This window comes from Agrilus planipennis, unplaced genomic scaffold (genome assembly GCF_000699045.2).
Source record: "Agrilus planipennis isolate EAB-ADULT unplaced genomic scaffold, Apla_2.0 scaffold38, whole genome shotgun sequence".
Taxonomy (NCBI): Eukaryota; Metazoa; Arthropoda; class Insecta; order Coleoptera; family Buprestidae; genus Agrilus; species Agrilus planipennis.
In genome coordinates, this window is record NW_020438882.1 from 1,824,677 (window position 1) to 1,847,003 (window position 22,327).

A 22,327-nucleotide genomic window follows, 5' to 3' on the forward strand; every position below is an offset into this window, starting at 1 on the left:
AAACTATACGTAATAACCGATTAGTTAAAAAAAACACAACAAAAATAAATATTGAAAACACAACAAAAAACATGTTCAATTTATTTTTTAAAATTGTTAAAAAAATTCACTCATAAAAATCCTTTATTTATCGTTCCATTTTTATGTCTTACCTATTTTATTTCATTACCTATTTTTAATAGCTTTATTGATCATAAATCTAATTTCATTGCTTTTGATATTAGCAGTAACCAACCTATTAGACTATAGAGGTAGACTAGAATTTCATTAATCTTGACCTTAAACCATCGGCCGTCCCTATTAGTTTGTCTAAAGTTCCCCATCTGGTTGCATAATGGTTAACAGCAGAGCTTCGAAATAGTAATATCAAAAATTGTTGAGCCCAATCGAATCAAAAGACCCTATACAAGTTTTTGTAACTTTTTTGTAACAATTTTAAATAAAGCTATTGAAAGTCGGAATGGTTATCGATGAAAAGCTCAAAAATTAAAGAAAAGGCATACAATAAGAGGTCGATAGTCACTATTTAACAAAAATTGTGCTTCAATTTATAAAGTTAGGACAGTCAAACTTTTAAGTAGTGTTTGAACTTTTTAACTACGTTAATTGTGTATGACTATACAAAATCCAGATTGTTTTCAAGTTTGTTCTTAATTTAGGGTGACATCCTACTCCATATTTAACATTTCAATAATATTATGACAATAATGAAAATAAATTCTTGTACATTAAGGAGTTGTTCCTTCGTGAATTCACCAAACACATTTTCAAACGAAAATTTAATGGTGCGATTTAGTAGTTGTACAATCAAATTAAAATATTCGTTTGAACGCACAATGGCGTACATTAATGTACATTCCTGTACCTATGTGGAGCCTTAAGGATGTTTGGGAGGTATATCAAAATGCTACGAGACAAATAAAAATTTGGAAGAACGTTCCTCATTCAATTCTAAAACTCCTGTAAAAATTACAAATCGATTCACTAAACCGTTAAAGTTATTGAAATTTCAAAAAATTGCCATTTTATGGAGATTCGTTAACCGAACAGATTAAATTTATTTTTATTAACAGAAAAAAAGCTACCAGAAATTTCAAACTTTTATAATAAGTAACTTGACCTCTGGAGAATCACTTTAGCATAAGGTTATTCAAATTCACTGAATTGTTATCGAGGAAAAAATGAAAAATTAGCTGAAAATCTCGTATTTACTTGATAATGTAATGATAATATTTATAATTGTCTGAAATAAATGCAATTTTAAAGTTTTAATTATTATTTAAACATATTAAAAAGTATATGCTCATTATTAATAGAGGTTGAAACTAAATATTTTTTTGTTTCGAAGTTGAAATCAAGGTATATTCACTGCCAAAAGTCAGTTAAAAATTTTCCATATTATTCGTTATTTCTTATTTTATTCAAAGTTTTTGGTCAAATTCCAAATTTTCTCTCAAATCGTATACTTTTTTTAGTATAGATAGTATTTATTTACCTCATGATATGCTGCAAAACCTAATTAATCAGTAATTTCTAATTTTATGTACTGTTGTCTCCGATTGTACCGCCCCAACATCCTTAAGTGTTCATTTCTACTTTTGAATTTGTAAAAACTAAACTGTGTCCGCGACTGACTGTTCATTCTTAGCTTTTAATGCCAACTGTCCGAGATTAAAAGCGTTTTTCCGAGCGAGTTGGAAAAGAAGTGAGTAAGAGACGAGGGTAAATCAATCAGGCGGATTACAAAGTTTTTCCAAGAAAAATAGATTGCCTTTCAACGATAAAGTAAAAAAGTCTAGCTTGCCTAAGTAAGTAAAACTAGAAAACTTATAAAGCAACTTTTCCCCGTTCGATTAAAGCATTAAAGAATCAGAACGATTTTAATTGACCGTATCTTACTTTGCAGATGACCACTAGTTGTATCAGGTAAATGTATTTTAACATTGTTTCATTAGATTATAGGTATAATTGATCAGTAAAAAAATAAAAGCAATTTCAAATCAATTACGCATTTCAATAATTCATTATTTCCAATAAATGTGTTGGTAACTGCACAGGGCTGTTATTTTTGATTAATTTGAACGTTCAATTTATTGAAAACGTTCAACTGGAACAAATAACTAGGTACATTTTAAAATTTCAAACATGCAAAACTATATTCAAAAACGATATTGCCATAAAGCATTTTCTGCAAATGTGTTTGGAATTGGTAAAAATAACATTTTAAAATTTAGGTGGAATTTAAATGATAATCGCTGTTTAATTCAAACTGATGCTGATTCGTCGATTGGAGTTGCTTCCTAACATTTCGCTAGAACGAGTGGCTAGCTTCTTCAGAGGTCTTTCCATGTGTCTCGTCCACATCCAGAATCGGAGACCGAAGGATCTCTGAACAAGCTCGTCAGACAGTGATCGGACACTTGTATGTTAACGTCCTGAAGACGTTGAGGACACGCATTTCCCGCATTTCCGGTAGTTACAAAGAAATGTTGGATTCTTCATCATACATCACGACAACGCGTCCATGATTCTTAGTTGATTTTTCGCGAATATTTTACCAGAAAAGTATCCCCACGTTACAGCATCCCTCCTACAACTCGGATTTAACCCCCAACTTTTTCTCTTCCAAAAATGAAACCCCACCCTCCCAATATCGCTGCGTAAAAGTAGTTGCGACGACGATTCTGAGCTACTTTGGGTGACTACTGTGAAAGACGATGATAACGTAGGCATTGAGCAAAAATTAATTTATTCATGGTTTTAATATCTAACATCCCATTTAATATTTATGACACTACGACCAAATATTGCCATTTACATGCATTCGACACTTCAAAATGGTTATTTTTAATTAAAAGTTCAGAGTAAATGACAGCATCCTGGATGGATAATGGAAGTATGCACATTAGTTATTCCACCCTTTTTATTGGACGTGTTATTAATCGTCAGATAATTCCAGAAAGAGCTATTAAACGAGGAGATATTGTAGATAGGTACAATTTGCATTACAAAAGCAAAAGGCATTCACAGGAATATGTAGGTAGGTATTTTATTATAAGATATTTCTAATTATAAGTATTTATTAGTATAGAAGACAAAGGTACCTGTTTAATTTCAAAAATAAAGAACCCGTGCGATTTTATCCACTAACCGCCTTTATTTAAAATATATTTTCTTTGGATAAAAAAACTATGACATGAACATTTCACTTTGAAAACTTCAGTAAGGTATTCAATTTTATCTTTTTTTTGTCTCAGGAATTTTTCTCTGGTCCACTTTACTTTTAATTGTTCGAACAGGTCGAGATTAATCGATGAAGTACACGGAGCAAAGTGACATGAAAAACGGTCGACGTATGTGTACGTAGTGGGCCGTGATAAACCATCATCGCGTTGGCCACGGCCAATCAATCAATAGATTAAAGCAGTACTCGATCGAGAGTTGAGTTTCCCGTACGTGAAGGACAACAGACAACAGATTAGAACGACTCGTCAATAAAACAAACGAGCCGTGGGATGCGGATCAATAGCAAAAGCGAAATTGGTGTATCTGCGGTACTGGGTATTTGTTAACTTACTTGGAAATAGACTTGTCCTTGATCGACCCAGCCGATGATCATATCAGCTCCGGCCATTTGACCGTTCTTTGAAAAGCCGAAACCGACGTAGCCCAATGTGCGCACTTGCAGTTCGAACGTTATGTCCTGCGGTCCAGGACCGAGGGACCATAGAAGTCGGTAATCGGGGCTTAACATTGCCGAATGTGCCCAACGAGCCGAACGTACTAAACTCGCACTCAAACAACATAACAACACACACAACACCAAACAACAGTTCCACGGATTCTCCATCTTCTACTCTACGACGAATCCTCCTATTATTGTCGTCGATTACACGACCTCACCAAATTAAACGTCACTTCCCATTATCATCTGCAAACAAAAAGAACAAATATTAGACCGTCGTTAATCACAAATACATATAACAATCAAAATTAATAGAATAATAGGCAGATAGATATAAACAAACATGCTATACTTTATCAGAAATTAAATAAATAACAGTAAATGAATGGGATGTGTTAGCCTTAAGAATAGATTTATCACTCAAGTGTGATGTTTTATTTCAATCATCAGAAAAGTTACCGACCTAACAAAAATATAAGGCATTTTTTGTTTAAATTTATTACTATTTTGCTACATAGTCTCCTTGTAAGTCTACACACTTCTCCCAGCAATGCTCCCACCACTTTAATCCGTTCAAACAGTACTGGAGGTGTTTCTCCGCAAAATAATTGTTTACGAAAGTGATGGCCTCTGCATTTGTTTGACGCAAACCTCTATCCTCAATGTTTAGATTAGGGAACAAAAAGAAGAAGCTTGAGGCTAAATCTGGTGAGTAAACAGGGTGGTCAAGTAGTTCGAGTGGTAATTTTTGGATTTACGCCATGATCGTTGAGGTGTGAGACGGTGCATTGTCTTAGTGAAACAGAATTTTTCTTTTTGCAAGTGTGACCATTTTCTCGCAATTTCTGTCTTCAACTTTGTCAAGTAATAATGTCAGTAATGATTCCAAGTATGCTTCTATAATGGTTTTTTCCTATTTGAAGATAATCGATTAAATATAACTCCAAGACTATACCAAAAAACATCACTTTCTTTGCAGAAAAAACAGCTTTGACTTCTTTTTTGCAAATTCCTCCTTCGCAGTCCACTGTTTTGTCTGTATTTTTGCTTTGGGCGTATAATTGTGTGTCGAAGTTTCATCTACAGTAATTAATCGGCGCTAAAACTCTAAACTGCGTTAACAGAGCGTTGGAAATGATCGAACACGCTGTTGGTCTAAAATGAGTAAAGGGGCACCCAATGTTTGATTCAATATGTGAACAATATGTTCTTCGGATATATTCATAACCTCCGATATCTCTTTCAAAGGTAACTGTGGTGGCGTGGGAGTTATAGCGATGAAAAGTGATCGAACCAGAGCTTTTTCATATCAGTCAGAATGTTCCCAAATGACTCTTGGGTTGTCTTCAGTTAGAATTTTCTGGAATGAACTGAACCGGAAAATCGAGAATGTTCTGAAATGTTTGAAAATCATTATGTACGTGGTGGGAATGGCTTCTCGAATAAATCAGATATACCAATTAGAATTATCCTCAACTATAATGTTCTAAAGTGAACTGGACCAGAAGACTCGCTGGAAAAATCGAGAATATTCTGGAAAGTTGGAGGTCCATTATTTGTGGGTAGTAAAAGTGGCTTCTTCTGACACTAAACTAGAGCAGTTTCATATATTTCGACCAGTTTGGAATAATGCTCAAGATTTCTCCCATCTGGTTTGGATTTAGAAATTTTCCAGCAGCAAATGAAAGAAAACTTTTGAGTGCCCCATAACAGGCATAAAAATAACCGGATTGGTTTGTCATTTGACCCATTGGTTAGTTCTCATTGTCAGTACGGGAACAATACTCCAGCGAATATTTCCAGTAAAAGAAAAACTTACGATTATTGTTTTGACTAAAAACTTTCTTTAATATATGTGGAATAATCAAATGATATTCGGGATCGTTCTGGACTTGACTCATGATCATAACTTTGTAAAATTCTGTTGCTTCTAGAGTTCCGCTACACAGAGAGTTTACGTTATAATTTCTCACCAGATATGTACGTACATACCTGTATAGATTTCGTTTCATATTTCATTTCACCTTCCCACAATAATCATAACCTATTTCCAAAATTTGCCTTCTGTAATATTCAGTTCAGAATACTTTTTTATATATAAAGTTTAATGCCAGTTTGCTGGTTCGAGGTACAAATAGAAGAAGAATAATGTAGCTCAGTCTTCTTGTGTCTAATTACACATATACGGATGTGAATACATGTATGACAGCCGACACTTACAAAATTAAACATGATTAAGCGAGGTAAATTTATTTCCTCGAGTAACAAATTAAATACATTACACTTTACACTCTTAAGATGTTGGCGTTTCTTTTCAAGTTAAAGACACTAATAAGGAATGTCTAGCAAGCGCTGTAATGAAATTTTTAATTGGTCTGAAAAGTTACAGCTTTGCTGATAGTTTTAAAAGGGGATAAAATTAGATATATAAACTATACAACATCCTAAACGATTTATTTTGAGAAAATAAATACAACATTAGTGTATGAAAATACCAAAGAAAGGATAAAATAAATTTTTGGGAACAGAACTGTATAAAAAATTTTTAACAAAAAAATTAAACCGCCGAAAAACTGAAAAGCATAAAATTAAAAACCTTTATTTATTAATCTAATAACTAAGTTCTTTAACTAATGTAAGTATAGGTAAGTAATTTTGAGTCAGCGCTAAACAGTCAAGAAACAAACAAACAAATTACCTTAAAGAAATAACCATTGCATTGTTAATTTCTTTAAATTTAAGGTAATTTAGAGATCTTTGTTTACTGATTGTTTAGCGCCGGCTCAGAATTACTTAAGTATACTTACATTAGTTGAAGAACTTAGTGTTATTAAGGTTAATAAAATAAAGGCTTATTATTTTTTGCTTTTGAGTTTTTTCGGCAGCTTAATTTTTTTGTTTAAAAAGTTTTTATTTTATAATTTTTTGTGACTATAATCTACTTATTACTATTACTACTACTACTATTTTCCCACTATAAATCATCCCCGGTATTCCTACCCCTAGGGTTAGATTTTTTCCAAGTTTATATGGGACTAACTTCGGAGTATACTCTTTCTTATTATCAAAATCGGACTATTCTGTCAAAAGTTACACGTGGTCATACATTACAATCAGTGAGTGAACAACAATCAACAATCATCCCCTGTTTTCCTATCCTTAGAGTTGGATTTTTCTTGAAAATTTATATGGGACCAATTTATACCTTTACCCTTTATATTTATACCCTTTCAAATAAAAACAGAATTATCAAAATTGGACTACTCTGTAAAATGTTATGCGTGGTCATACATAAAAAAAAAAAACAAAAAAAATATACGCGTCGACTTGAGAACCTCCTCTTTTTTTCCGTCGGTTAAAAATTAGTTTAATCCACTGAATTTTTATATCTAATTTATAATTTCTTCCCCCAAAATCCACATTGGTTCGTCGAAATCTAAGCCCTTAATAGAAAGCAGCCTACCAGAATACTAAGAGGAATAATTAAGATGTTATTTTAGCATGAAAAATGTTCATTAATTCCATTTTCACGACTTTATTAATGCAAAATTCAAGATTTTAATTTTACAAAAGCTTCAGAAGGCAGTACCAGTCATAACAAGTTTTATACTGAAAATACTCTATACAAAAAAAAATGCACAAATGTTATTCTGTAATACAATATTTTGTCAATTTCTACAATCCATTTGGTTATTATTTTTTTTTTGTTTAATCGAATTCACCTCAATAATTCTTTTGATAGCTAAGCGAACTCGAGAACAACAAATATATATTCGTTTGTCTCAAAATCGGATACATATTACACTTTTACTGTTGCCTCTCCTTGGTGGTCTTCACTTAACTCTTCATCTTCTACACGAGCAGTAAAAAGGTAAATAACATGATTAACATATGAGAACCATCAGGCAAGTGTAGTTTTAAATTTTTAACGACTTAATAAAATTGTCACCAAACCGAACGAAAACAATTAAACAATAAAACTATGCATATACATAGATTCTGCTGTTGTTGGTAATTTTATTAGAGTTATCATTTGGTGTTCTTAAAAAGTTTGTGTTGTTTTACTTGAACATAAATTAAATAAAGATTTTGCAAGTGGAATGTCACACGCTCCAGTTTCTATTGAATAGGCTTCCGGAAGGGTCGTGATTAGGGTTTGTTTGTTGTTTATATTTATCACCTAGTTGATTTCAATCGCCTCCAAAGGGGCTACTTAGTAAATTTATGTACCTCGACACACAGCTCAGCCGTCTGGCCGGGCTCACCCGCATTTATTTGACTCTTGACTAAAACAATCGAATCGACTTGGAATTTTGGTCAATCTAACTTGACAAGTTCGTCCTATACTATACATATATGTATGTATGTGCGGGCATGTATATGTAGTGTATTATGTGTGGTCCTTAGTTTGACTCTTCGCTCTTCTAAATACATAATTTATAGCTCGGAACTTCTATACGGGAAAGATTTTATCGACCGGCCAGTTCCCAACTGGAATCGTCCGCCGTGTTGTTGAATGTGGACCGCCCCTTTGACATTTTACTTAATTCGAAAAACTCGACTTGGAATAAAATTGTATTCCAGTCAAATGAGTTTTTTGTTTTTCGTTGCCTTCTCCTTTATTAAGGTGCAGGTGTAGGAGGCGATCGAACGACCAGATGGTTTATTGAAAGAAAGTAAATAAATCGAAATAATAGGGTACCGAAGTTAATAGACAAAAGATTTTACTTTGGTGGTCTGTATAAATAGTAGGAATATATACATATATAGAAAATTATAATGACACAATTTCGTGTACTATTACAGATTATTAAAATATCATTTAAAGAAGTTGTACCTACATAAAACTACGTGTACGTACAATTATAAACACATTAATTCAAATAGTCGTTCTACGGTTTTTTCTTGGTGGAAAATTCGACAAAGAAACGAAATAGGAACAGTGTAAACGCTCTGTTATGTAACGAAACACTTTTACGAGAAATTCCCTGTAATTAAGATATTAATTATGCTTGGTTGGTTTGCTTTATAACTATGATAACCGTTAACAAACTCTTTTTAAAAAAGAATACTCCATACTTGAACGTTGCATCAATACATGGGNTGAAATAATAGGGTACCGAAGTTAATAGACAAAAGATTTTACTTTGGTGGTCTGTATAAATAGTAGGAATATATACATATATAGAAAATTATAATACAATAATCATAACCTATTTCCAAAATTTGCCTTCTGTAATATTCAGTTCAGAATACTTTTTTATATATAAAGTTTAATGCCAGTTTGCTGGTTCGAGGTACAAATAGAAGAAGAATAATGTAGCTCAGTCTTCTTGTGTCTAATTACACATATACGGATGTGAATACATGTATGACAGCCGACACTTACAAAATTAAACATGATTAAGCGAGGTAAATTTATTTCCTCGAGTAACAAATTAAATACATTACACTTTACACTCTTAAGATGTTGGCGTTTCTTTTCAAGTTAAAGACACTAATAAGGAATGTCTAGCAAGCGCTGTAATGAAATTTTTAATTGGTCTGAAAAGTTACAGCTTTGCTGATAGTTTTAAAAGGGGATAAAATTAGATATATAAACTATACAACATCCTAAACGATTTATTTTGAGAAAATAAATACAACATTAGTGTATGAAAATACCAAAGAAAGGATAAAATAAATTTTTGGGAACAGAACTGTATAAAAAATTTTTAACAAAAAAATTAAACCGCCGAAAAACTGAAAAGCATAAAATTAAAAACCTTTATTTATTAATCTAATAACTAAGTTCTTTAACTAATGTAAGTATAGGTAAGTAATTTTGAGTCAGCGCTAAACAGTCAAGAAACAAACAAACAAATTACCTTAAAGAAATAACCATTGCATTGTTAATTTCTTTAAATTTAAGGTAATTTAGAGATCTTTGTTTACTGATTGTTTAGCGCCGGCTCAGAATTACTTAAGTATACTTACATTAGTTGAAGAACTTAGTGTTATTAAGGTTAATAAAATAAAGGCTTATTATTTTTTGGACTTAAGTTTTTTCGGCGGTTTGATTTTTTTGTTAAAAAGTTTTTGTCAATTAAGGAGTGTGAATAGTTACTATTTATAACTCAATAAATATTGTAAGAACAATTAAGACTCAAAATTTATACTATATAAAAATACTTTTCAATATATCTCTATATCCACATATTTTAAATAAATAAAACAATATCAGCATTCAAGTATATCTAAACATTTGGCTATTTAAATTCAAACATTTAAACCTGTCACCAAACTCGTAAAATATTCCTAATCTACTGTTGGACTTTATATTTGTTGAAGATAAATTGAATTGCGTAATTATACAATTGAAGTATTTTTAGAGAGAAAAGTGACCTCCATAATAATTTTAGAATAATTCAGTGTATTCGTAAACGATTTACACAAGGTAATGGCTACAAAGACTCTAAGTTACCTATAAATAATTATACNACCTCCTCTTTTTTTCCGTCGGTTAAAAATTAGTTTAATCCACTGAATTTTTATATCTAATTTATAATTTCTTCCCCCAAAATCCACATTGGTTCGTCGAAATCTAAGCCCTTAATAGAAAGCAGCCTACCAGAATACTAAGAGGAATAATTAAGATGTTATTTTAGCATGAAAAATGTTCATTAATTCCATTTTCACGACTTTATTAATGCAAAATTCAAGATTTTAATTTTACAAAAGCTTCAGAAGGCAGTACCAGTCGTAACAAGTTTTATACTGAAAATACTCTATACAAAAAAAAATGCACAAATGTTATTCTGTAATACAATATTTTGTCAATTTCTACAATCCATTTGGTTATTATTTTTTTTTTGTTTAATCGAATTCACCTCAATAATTCTTTTGATAGCTAAGCGAACTCGAGAACAACAAATATATATTCGTTTGTCTCAAAATCGGATACATATTACACTTTTACTGTTGCCTCTCCTTGGTGGTCTTCACTTAACTCTTCATCTTCTACACGAGCAGTAAAAAGGTAAATAACATGATTAACATATGAGAACCATCAGGCAAGTGTAGTTTTAAATTTTTAACGACTTAATAAAATTGTCACCAAACCGAACGAAAACAATTAAACAATAAAACTATGCATATACATAGATTCTGCTGTTGTTGGTAATTTTATTAGAGTTATCATTTGGTGTTCTTAAAAAGTTTGTGTTGTTTTACTTGAACATAAATTAAATAAAGATTTTGCAAGTGGAATGTCACACGCTCCAGTTTCTATTGAATAGGCTTCCGGAAGGGTCGTGATTAGGGTTTGTTTGTTGTTTATATTTATCACCTAGTTGATTTCAATCGCCTCCAAAGGGGCTACTTAGTAAATTTATGTACCTCGACACACAGCTCAGCCGTCTGGCCGGGCTCACCCGCATTTATTTGACTCTTGACTAAAACAATCGAATCGACTTGGAATTTTGGTCAATCTAACTTGACAAGTTCGTCCTATACTATACATATATGTATGTATGTGCGGGCATGTATATGTAGTGTATTATGTGTGGTCCTTAGTTTGACTCTTCGCTCTTCTAAATACATAATTTATAGCTCGGAACTTCTATACGGGAAAGATTTTATCGACCGGCCAGTTCCCAACTGGAATCGTCCGCCGTGTTGTTGAATGTGGACCGCCCCTTTGACATTTTACTTAATTCGAAAAACTCGACTTGGAATAAAATTGTATTCCAGTCAAATGAGTTTTTTGTTTTTCGTTGCCTTCTCCTTTATTAAGGTGCAGGTGTAGGAGGCGATCGAACGACCAGATGGTTTATTGAAAGAAAGTAAATAAATCGAAATAATAGGGTACCGAAGTTAATAGACAAAAGATTTTACTTTGGTGGTCTGTATAAATAGTAGGAATATATACATATATAGAAAATTATAATGACACAATTTCGTGTACTATTACAGATTATTAAAATATCATTTAAAGAAGTTGTACCTACATAAAACTACGTGTACGTACAATTATAAACACATTAATTCAAATAGTCGTTCTACGGTTTTTTCTTGGTGGAAAATTCGACAAAGAAACGAAATAGGAACAGTGTAAACGCTCTGTTATGTAACGAAACACTTTTACGAGAAATTCCCTGTAATTAAGATATTAATTATGCTTGGTTGGTTTGCTTTATAACTATGATAACCGTTAACAAACTCTTTTTAAAAAAGAATACTCCATACTTGAACGTTGCATCAATACATGGGATAGAAAGAGGAGAGAGAAAATAACGTAGAGATATGCTGATTCAGACCATCTTTATCATTTTATTTCGGTGTCAAGTATGAATTACACGACTTTTATATACCTATCACGTAAATTTTTTATTAGGGCTGTCGCAAAACGAGACGATACTTTTCAAAATATGTGTTACATATCGAAAAATAATAAAAATTTGAATATAAAAAAATATATCCAATAAAATCCAGACCAAGTGGCTTAGTGTGCACATGAATAAATTAATTATCTATGTATAAGCATGTTTATACTAGTTCCTAGCATTACCCGTCCAAATTAGGACGTAAGGTGCACAGCACATATAAAATAACCATGGCGTCACCTAATGATTCCGTCGGCGGGAGTTTAGGTACATTCACTACTATTTCCTACCTTTTCCCTATATCGACATTTAAATACCCCCAACACTTTAAAAGAGTGGTAACTTTTAATTAAAAACATAGATTAATAAACATCTTAGTAGAACCTAAAGTACAGTTTTATCTTAACGGGTCGTTTATATCATTACGTCATACCACGAGGGGGGAGTAGGGTGTCTCGAGGGTAGTGTGACGAAGTATGATAATGGGGAGGCCTCAGGGTAAAGTATAGTTTTATGAGGAATGTCTTCTATCACAAGGCACTACCAGAACAGTATTGCATAGTTGGAACGTACGTACTCCCTTAATTTTCCAGAGTAAACTGCAGTCTGTAACACTCATTTCTCATTTATCTTCAGGCCTCTATGCCTAAAGATTCCAGTTGAAATGTTGGAGAGTTTTTTGGGATACTGTTTGACACAATGTGGAGGCCTATTTGTACTCCTTATAAATAGCAATTACTTAATTGTTTTTATTAAAATTATTCGCGAACCGAGACTTCAGAGCTAGTAGAAACCCGAAGATTTAAAGGATTTAGGTATGCTGTCCATGGCAAGATATGTGAGCGAGTCAATATTCATTTTTGCCCTTCTTAGAAACAAAAATGTCATCTAAAGATTGAGTATTTAATTTTAAAATCCCCTTTTCCTGTAAATTCTGAGCTCACATTGTTTGTGCAAGATGCTGCCAAAACTAATATCGACATTGAAAAATAATCAACTACTACTAAAAACAAAGACATGACAAGGGAAGAGGGGGGTATAAGACTTTCGTGACAAAGGGTGGCAATGGGGAAAAGGGGTCCAAAAAGGGGCAAAAACCCCTTAATGTAATATGTGAACAGCCCCTAATATTAGCTAATTCAAGTTCAAGTTCAAGTTCAAGTTCAAATCAAAGTTATTATCATTACAAACCTACACAATATGTTGAGATCCAAGTAGAAAAGAACTCGTAGAACTTTTACTTATTTATTAAACTTTGATGATGATACAATATATCGTAGATTACCAAGTTATTAGACAGCGGACTTGCAAAACTAATAGTCGATTTTTTATACTTCAAGATTATAGTTAGATCTTATCAGTAAAAAGGTATAATTGGATCTTCTTCTATTTCTGGTAAACCGTCCTTTTTATATAAACATTTATGGATATAAATTGAATCAAGTACCATTTGTCATCTGTGATACGAAATGCTTAACAAAATTAATACCTGTCATCACTGTGTTAATGCAAGATGCAAAATATCTTTTAGAGTAATTAGAATGTCTGATGAAAGACAATGTTATTATATTATGTTTCATCTAAGTGTCACTTTTAAGTATAAGATGTGTTTACAGTTTTTAAATACTTGACAAGGAACAACGTGATTATATTAAGTATCTCTAACGGTTATATACAGAGTGGATTTTAACAATACACTCCAAATTATTAGGAAGCGGTCTTGACAAACTAAGTTTTTCGACTTGTTTGTTGGTCTCATATGGATATCTTGTTTTTTGATGTTGTCATAGTGTTTAAGACAAGGCAAAATTGATACATTTTTGACTGTTGGAGCAGCATTACTTGTAATTATATGACAATACTTCACAATACCGTTTCTAAATTAAATTAATTAATTGTCAATTGGGCCAATGACGCTCATTGATACCTATTATCTAATTAATTTAATTTAATTTTTAGTAAGAGAATACTGGATACAAAATGGACGTATTGTCAAAACTTTCCTCGGCATGTTGTTGACTCACATTAAGTGATTCCAGGCAAAACTATTCGGATAGCAAAGAGATTACATGGCACGTACTATGTGTATTACCCACAAGTATCTCTTTCACATACAAGATAAAATCGTGTACTTAAGGATACATATATACTATAGAACTGTAGAACTTAAGACGTGAGAATCATAATTATTAAACACAAACACGTAATGACTTGATAAAACTGTTGATTACACTTGAGTTACACAATCGTTTCATCGTCAGTTTCTTTAAACAAAAAACATGCACAATCTGAATTCTTATTACTTCCATACGAATATACATGTACAGCATTACCTCCCTATAACAAAACTCAAGGGACCGAGTATTTTCTTTTGTTGTAGAGAGTATAAAATAAATGTTTAATACTTGCCATTGAAGCAAAATTATGATAATATAACATATTCATTGCTCAAATGTTGTACTTTGTTTCGTTACAGAGAAATACCGTTTCGTTATATCTACAACAATTTGTAACAAATTGTAATAACAGCGCAAAAACTCTTTGGAAATAATTTCACAAACTGTATTCAAACTGCATCGCACTCGTTACAAGGTACAGGCATTAAACATAGGCCAAACAGAAGGATCCCTTAAAATTAGACTTACAGAACATATTTACACACTAAAACAATGTAAAAAATTCACAGGCATTTTTGAACATTACTTGGCATTTATTTATTATCGTTGCACCTTTAAAAATTTCGTTAAAACACTAGATACATAAATGTAGGTGGATATATTTATGGAATAACATATGAAAAGTACAAATTTAAATCTAATTTAATTGAATGCCTAACTGAGGTAAATACGTACAATTCACCCTTACGTTGGCTAGAATTTTCCAACCTTCAGACACATTCAGATATAAATAGCAATAAGTAACAAATAGCAATCTTTTGATAATGACCTAAATTCCTAAACGATATCGTCAAAAAGTTTCAATAACGTTGGTAGAATCATTCACAAAGTGTTTTTTTAACTCCACATACATTTTTTACAGTGAATTCGCTACAAATTACTTTAACTAGGTACATTCATGTAATCAGGCAATCATCTTTTAAGGCTTATACTAAAACTGTAATCGACAAAACGTATTTAATAAGCTATAGAATCCTTGGTTGTGAAAATTTAACCCATGTTTTATCAAGTAACTGAAAGATTTCCTTTCTTATTCCTCTTATATTATACACAGTATAAAAGCTGCAATATGTGATGCTTCAAAAGCTCATGATCTCGGGCAGTAAAAAAGACAAGAACCAACATGTAGGTGCCTTAATTACCTACCACTCTTGGGTCTTTAACTTCGTCTCATTACGGGCTCATTATAACGTACAGGTGTCGAAGAAACTGCCTTTGAAATCCTTCATTGAATCTTCACTGCGGTCGTGTCATAAAGGCACTAATGTTGAAGCCATTAGTCCCTAATGACTCGCGAGGAAGATTTTGAACCCGGAGTGTAAATGTTACATAGGTACATGACTACATTAATCGAACATTATTCAAGAATTCTCTTAACCTTCTTACGAAAACCAATGCAAAAGTTAAATTAGAAATTGTACTCTTTTCATCAACTGAAGTGAATACACCGCACGTAAAACATTCCAAGGATAATCCTAAATTAGAAATTAAGTATCATAATTTTAGTAGATAAGTATAAGAACTACGTACCAATTGAGGATTATTTGTATTAAGTTAATGTTTTGGATTTTACCTGTGTGCTTACAAATATGTGGAAACCGAAAAATAACCAGCAATTAGAAGTAATAAGTAAATATTAATATCAATCATAATAATTCGAAGTGGTCTGTATTCTGTCGAAACTGCCGGACGCGGATCGCGATTTCGATCTTTATGGATCTCATCAGCGCGTCGCAGGCAGCTCCGACAGACCACAGGCCAACCTTTACCTGTTGTCTTAACAGCGCGTTTTAGAAAATACCACAAATGGCGTGGTGAGCGCCATCTGTAGTACGATGCTACATTTTAGGATTACGTATGCTCCAACAAGGTCCATTTAAAAATATGGATATCTACTTGCTGAAACGAATCCCGGCGTAGCTCACCTCAACGTAATAGGCACGTTACCATTGTAAAGGTTGGTCTGTGTTTTGTCGGAGCTGCCTGCGACGCGCTGATGAGATCCAAAAAGTTCGAAATCGCGATCCGCGTCTGGCAGTTTCGACAGAATACAGACCACTTCGAATTATTTTGTTCGATTACGGTAACGTGCCTATTACGTTGAGGTGAGCTACGTCGGGATTCGTTTCAGAAAGTAGATATCCATATTTTTAAATGGACCTTGTTGGAGCATACGTAATCCTAAAATGTAGCATCGTACTACAGATGGCGCTCACCACGCCATTTGTAGTATTTTCATTAATATCAATGTTTGTGCTAATAGTCGACAAGAAATATGTTTTTCTCCTTTCTGATGGCTGTAGCATTATAAAAACGATCCGATTTCGCCAGGAAATACCCAGGAGTCGGTTGTTGGTAAAATGCCAAGGATTCGCAGACAGTGCAATAAGTTTGTCAGACCAAAACCGACGGGAGAAAGAAGAACGCGAAAAATAAAAACGAAACAATTTAAAAGACACATTACAAAAATCGCAACAAAGTACCTACACAAAATCAGAATAGAAATAAATATTAAATAAAATATTTATTGATTGAATATAAAAAGCTACTAAAGCAAAAAGCAGCAGCTGCGAAATTTAATAAATGTTTTATTTGTGGGTAAATCTTATTAGTAGGTTCTAAAATTATTTCTTGAGCCGACCAGACATTATCAAAAAAAAACCTTTACAAGGAAAGAAACATTTTTGAGTTACCAATATTCCGAGTAACGGGTAGTTTCACGTCGTCGAATCTTATGAGTTAAATGAGAGCCCGGTATAATTCATTAGTATAATTAACGTCTTAGCAAATTTTTGTCCTCAAAGTATACCGATCGTGACGGTATTAAATCAAATTACTAGAAAGTTAAAAAGAATAAACACGAAACAAAATTTCTATAAGTTGCCATGACCTGATCTCATTTGTCCTAAGTATTTATTGGTTACAAATCTATAAAAGAAAACAAAATCCACTCGCTTTTAAGACTCATTATTTTGCAATTGTGTTGAATATTTATGTAGTGCTCTGTATTATTTGGGGGAAATCCAACCTAAAATAGTAATGCACAGGTTTTTGTTTTATAGGCTGATTTATTTAACTTGTTACTTTATCTGTATTGGGGTTAGATTTTGTTAATCGTAAGTGTCATTAAAACGAAGGAAATACTTCTTGTAATTCAAGTAGAAAGAAATCTACAGTTTTTTACTCATTTTAGAGTAACTGTGCTAGAAATTCCACGACCCTTTCGGTAACTGAATAATTCAAACATCGCTACGAAAAATACCGGTGGGTGGTGGTGGTGTTGAAGAGGAAGAAGCACAATGTTGAACGTTATATCTATGGAGCGACTCGGGTTGGCTGTCCGTTCCGGTAGGAATATTTAATGAATTTTCGCGAAAAATTCAATTAGCACGAGTTTTTATGTACATAAGAGGTCCCATTTAAAAGGACAAAAAGCTTTGGCAGGAATTTATTCGGCGATTCAACGCTCTCCTGCTAGATACTAATAGCATTTAGCGGTACAAGCGCGTTGGCTGCAAGCCAGTTCCGATTCCGTCGCTCTTCTTTTTGCTCGCAGTGGCGACTAGGCAGCCCAAGCCCAAGTCGGGAGAGTTAGGTGCTAAAACGGATTCGGCCTTTGAAGCATATAAAATTTATTAGTTTGCTCTACATCATTCCCCGATATCGGTTGAGATAACTCTCTCACTCCACCCTCTCTCTTTCTCTCAAATGCACACATACATTGGCACAACCTACTTAAACCCATAAACCTGCTTGCGCTTTCTCCTATTATTCCCTTATGTGAAACCTTTTGCTACGAAGACCACAACTTCCAACAGATTACAGATAAATTTCTCAACTTCCAATAAAACTCAGAAAACACAAACCGAAGCTGTATTTCACGTACAAAAAAGGGAAAACGAACTTGTTCAATAAAAAAGCGCCCATACCACCCGTGACATTGTCGCATTTCAATCAGTTTCGTTTCTTTATTGCGTAACACCTACAATTTATCGACGTTCGACAGAACTAACTGTACTGGCTGCTATTACATAAAGGCACTTTGACTTGAGATAAAATTAAAATGTCGCGTACATGCGAAGTTTGAGGAAAATTGACATTATTATTAACATTGAGAATTGCCTACACTCATGCTAAAAGTTGAAAACTCGAAAACTCCAAATATGGAAACTATTTTCGCAAAAGTTCACAGAAATCAGAAAACTCTATTCACAGCGTTTCGAAAGCTTGTAACGGATCTTTCTAAGGACCGACATGACACCACCGGCGCGGCGTTTCAGATCAAACTGAAACTGTTTCACATCTCTTGAGCGTTGTGTTCAAACCGAGGGGGCTGTGCTCCATGTACCCTAACGAGGGGTGCTTATATACACACATACAAGCAAAGGTGCATGTACACACATACATATGTACATTTAGGTATATACACTCTCACTTCTCTTTTGTTACATTAAAATAGCCGTAATGCCAACTCACTCGCTCCAACAAGAAACAACGCACGCTGCTACATTTTTACATCAGCCAGACAACAACACGCTCAACCAGAAATCAATTTTCCTGACAAGCTTTCAAGCCGGCTTTGCATCTTTTTGTTAATTCATGAGTAGATGGTACATTATGATGATCATGAACAAATAACAAATGGCAGGGAAGTAACAAAAGAAATATGCTTTTTGGTGCAGTAGCTATTGGATGAAGCAGTAGTAGAGTTTCATTTAAATTACTTATTGAAAGAAACAGGCACACAGCTAAAAAGAAGATTTTGAAACGAAGATTTAGAAGATTTATACAAATTGTATTAATTATTTGCATAGCATCTACCTTCCAAACACTGATATTCTCAAAAATTTGAATGCTTACTGCAAACCAGGTTTCAGTGAAACTGGCCCAGCTGCTCAAAATACAAAATTAGTGGATTTATGTAGTAATAAAAGAAATATCTTTAAAATTACTTTTGAAATTAAGTGTACCTACTTTTCTGAAACTGAAGGCAAAATTTGATGTTTTCAGCTTCTTGGTTGCAAATAATAAGCAGTATAATTTCAGAGGTAATTTGGGCATTTCTCCTTGTCAACAAAAATTGTTGGGTAAAGCTATTTCTTAATATGGAAAGCAACAAATCATTTGCAATAACAAGGAAAATGTGCTGCTCAAATTTATTTAGGTACTTTCTATTAAGGTTTTTACACTACACTCAAAGTAAAAAAACAACATCTACATTATTATTAAATTATAATATTTACACAGGATTCTTTTAAGGAGAGATTTTCACAAAAGAACAACTTTACTAGACATGGTTTACGTACTAAGGCAATTTGTGAAAATCTTCCCAATTTTTAAAACATCAGCAAATTACACCTTTCTATTCAAATACGTACGTATGTAAGTCTCTGAATGTCTTTAAAATGTTAGTGAATTTTGTAAGCATAGCAAGCGTCGCTGGTAGTCGCGGGAGACAACGAGCGAATCAGCCCTAACTGATGTGCACGCTCGGATTGACGCAGAAACGTTTCTGCTGATGTGGCACATGCACCTCTGTACGGGGTACCCACTAAAAGAGGGGTGGAAGAGCCAGCCGACAGAGATGCATGTCTTTGTTCTTTTGCCGGCAGATAGCGAGCGGTGCTAACTCACTCTGATGTTTTAATGAAGCAATCACTCCAGGAGGAGGCATCGTTAAGCAAGGGAATTGGAATCGAGGTAGAGAATAACGTGAGGTTTGCCATCTACGTCTCGATTCCAGTCCAAATAGGAAAACATTATAAGTCAATGTGTCCTCCTTATTCGAGTTAAATCACATTAATTCGTCCACAACTCAATAAATCCTTCAATTGATCTCTCACTGCGTAATTATCTAAATCAAAAACTCCACCGATATCAGATAAAAAAGAATAGATGAACGAGACACTAAATCCACTGTTTCATCCTTCTCCTTCGATTTCTTTTTGAAGAGTTCACTCGATACAAAAATGTTATTTTCTGCACATCAATAGATCATTCGTGAAATTGCAACCAAAATAGAATTTGGTGAGATTCTTCATTTAAGTTAAAATAGCGTTTAAGATTCCTTCCTTATACGTAGTCATTAACTACAATAAATTGAACGGTCTCAGCTGTCAGCAATTGTATAGTGAAATGGGTCTCTTTTCTCCAGGGAGGAAATAAAAATGAATAGTCACTTTTGTGTTGTGACAGAGTAGGCAGTTCTAAGCATGCCCTAAAGGAGGTCTGTATTGAAAAAGCAGAGGTACACTTTTCTTCCAATGGAATTCAAAAAGCTGGGTGCCAACTTATACTGTGGGCCTTCATTATAAACGAACAAAAGGTTGGGACCCGTTCGGGGTGGCTACTTGAATAACCGCTAAAGTAATTTATTACTCTGAGGAACACTTTGTTGCTCATTTTCAGTGCCGAAACTACTGACTCACTAAGAAAAGTAGGGCAACAGTTGACATCCAAAACTAATAAGTAATTACTTCAAAATTTTCTGTTAAATTTAAACAACAATATTAAGTTTCGTCATGTAACATCTAATTCCACACAGAATTAAGAATTAGATCTTTGTAGCATGAAATATTTCATCCAGTCAAACTTTAAGAGTATGGGTCAACAGGAAATACCAAGCTTTCCATTCCATTTCGAAGTATGAAATCTTAAAAGCAGTTGATCCTTACATTATTTGTAGGAGTACAATATTTAGAGTTAAAGAATTGATCAATATTTTATTTTTAACGAAACTCAATGAAAAATGTCTTGAAAGCAAAGTATGATGTTACGGAAAATTTTCCACGGTAACTCCTTTCGCTGAAATAAAAACCTGTCAAGTCTAATATTACGATATCACTCACCCTTATAGAATCAAATTTTTATTGAGGACACCTTAATCACTAAAAAATATCCTTTTTATTCTAACGTTACAGAATTAATTCAACTTTCCCACGAACTGATACCATCCAATTCAAGGTATAGAACACCCACAATGAAGTCCAATTTTCACTTTATGAATTTATTTGCGCACTAAAAGCTATTAAATAAACTAGAAAATAAGTCACTTAAAAAAAATTCTATTCGAACCGTTGCACTACGACGAATAAGTTCGAGTCGGATACGATATTCGAGTATCGAGCGTTCGCGACCGCTACACGTCCTCGAGCTTTCACGCCTGGCAGAGAACTAAACTGTTTTGACACGAGTGTCGACGTAGATGGGAGGACTGGTGGACGGGACGATCTGACTGTTCTTTACCTACCCTAAAATGTGGGAAGGATGATGATAGTTTTAAAAGCCTGGAGGCGGACGGTATTGGTCGTCGTCGACAGCTTTCTCTTGGTAGCATTCCAAAAATTTGTGGTGCTGACTGACAATGAGCAACAGACTGCTGATGGTGCTGATACTATAGGTCTATAGAAGACCCCATTAAGGGGTAGACCGCTCTGAATGCCTTTATGGGTGCAGTAAATTATTTTATGGGACATGGATGCCGGTTCCAGCTAGAGAGCGAATATTAGTTTATAAGTGGGGCAATAAATGACCATGACATTTATGAGTTTATGGTCACGGTGTGTATTTGTGCGCTTTTATTGCGGCTTTTGAAAAATTATTTTAGGTAGATGCAATAAAGTAATAAATTACCGGGTCGGACGTGGTTAACGATGTTCCTCTGTAAATGTTTCCATATACCGATTCTATCTGTTTACACTTTTTTTTACTATTCTTTGAACTCTACAAATACACGTTTAGTTTGGGAGGCGCGTAAAAATCGTAATTACCTGCAATAAGCCGCGGCTTTTGTAATCCATGATGGTGTAATTGATGTTTATTACATCCAATGAGTAACTGAAAGGCGAGAATTAAGCATCCATAATTCCTGTGAGGGACAATGCTACAAAACAAGCTAACAGAATGAGATTTATCGGGTAATCCAATAGTAATCGAAGGAATTATTTGAACGTTAGAAATTATTCTTTTGGTTAGCATTTTATACTTTATAACGATCATTGATCGTCATTTTACTTTAGACACATAGGTATTTGAAATATGTCATAAAAAAGCTTCGGACTAATATTCCACTTTATATTATAAAGGTAAGTATTTGATATAAA

At 33.5% G+C, this 22,327-nt stretch overlaps 1 protein-coding gene across 1 annotated transcript in view; it reads right to left on the reverse strand.

Annotated features, from left to right (window-relative positions):
• Positions 1 to 21,401, reverse strand: part of LOC108745206 (MOXD1 homolog 2) — a 114,590-nt gene extending 93,189 nt beyond the window's left edge. The window contains exons 1-2 of the mRNA XM_025981529.1: positions 21,074 to 21,401; positions 3,578 to 3,931 (exon numbers count right to left, since the gene is read on the reverse strand). Of these exons, the coding sequence (XP_025837314.1) occupies positions 3,578 to 3,850 (273 nt within the window). The 5' untranslated portion in view covers positions 3,851 to 3,931; positions 21,074 to 21,401. The remainder of the gene's footprint in view (positions 1 to 3,577; positions 3,932 to 21,073) is intronic.
• Between the last annotated feature and the right edge of the window lie 926 nt (positions 21,402 to 22,327).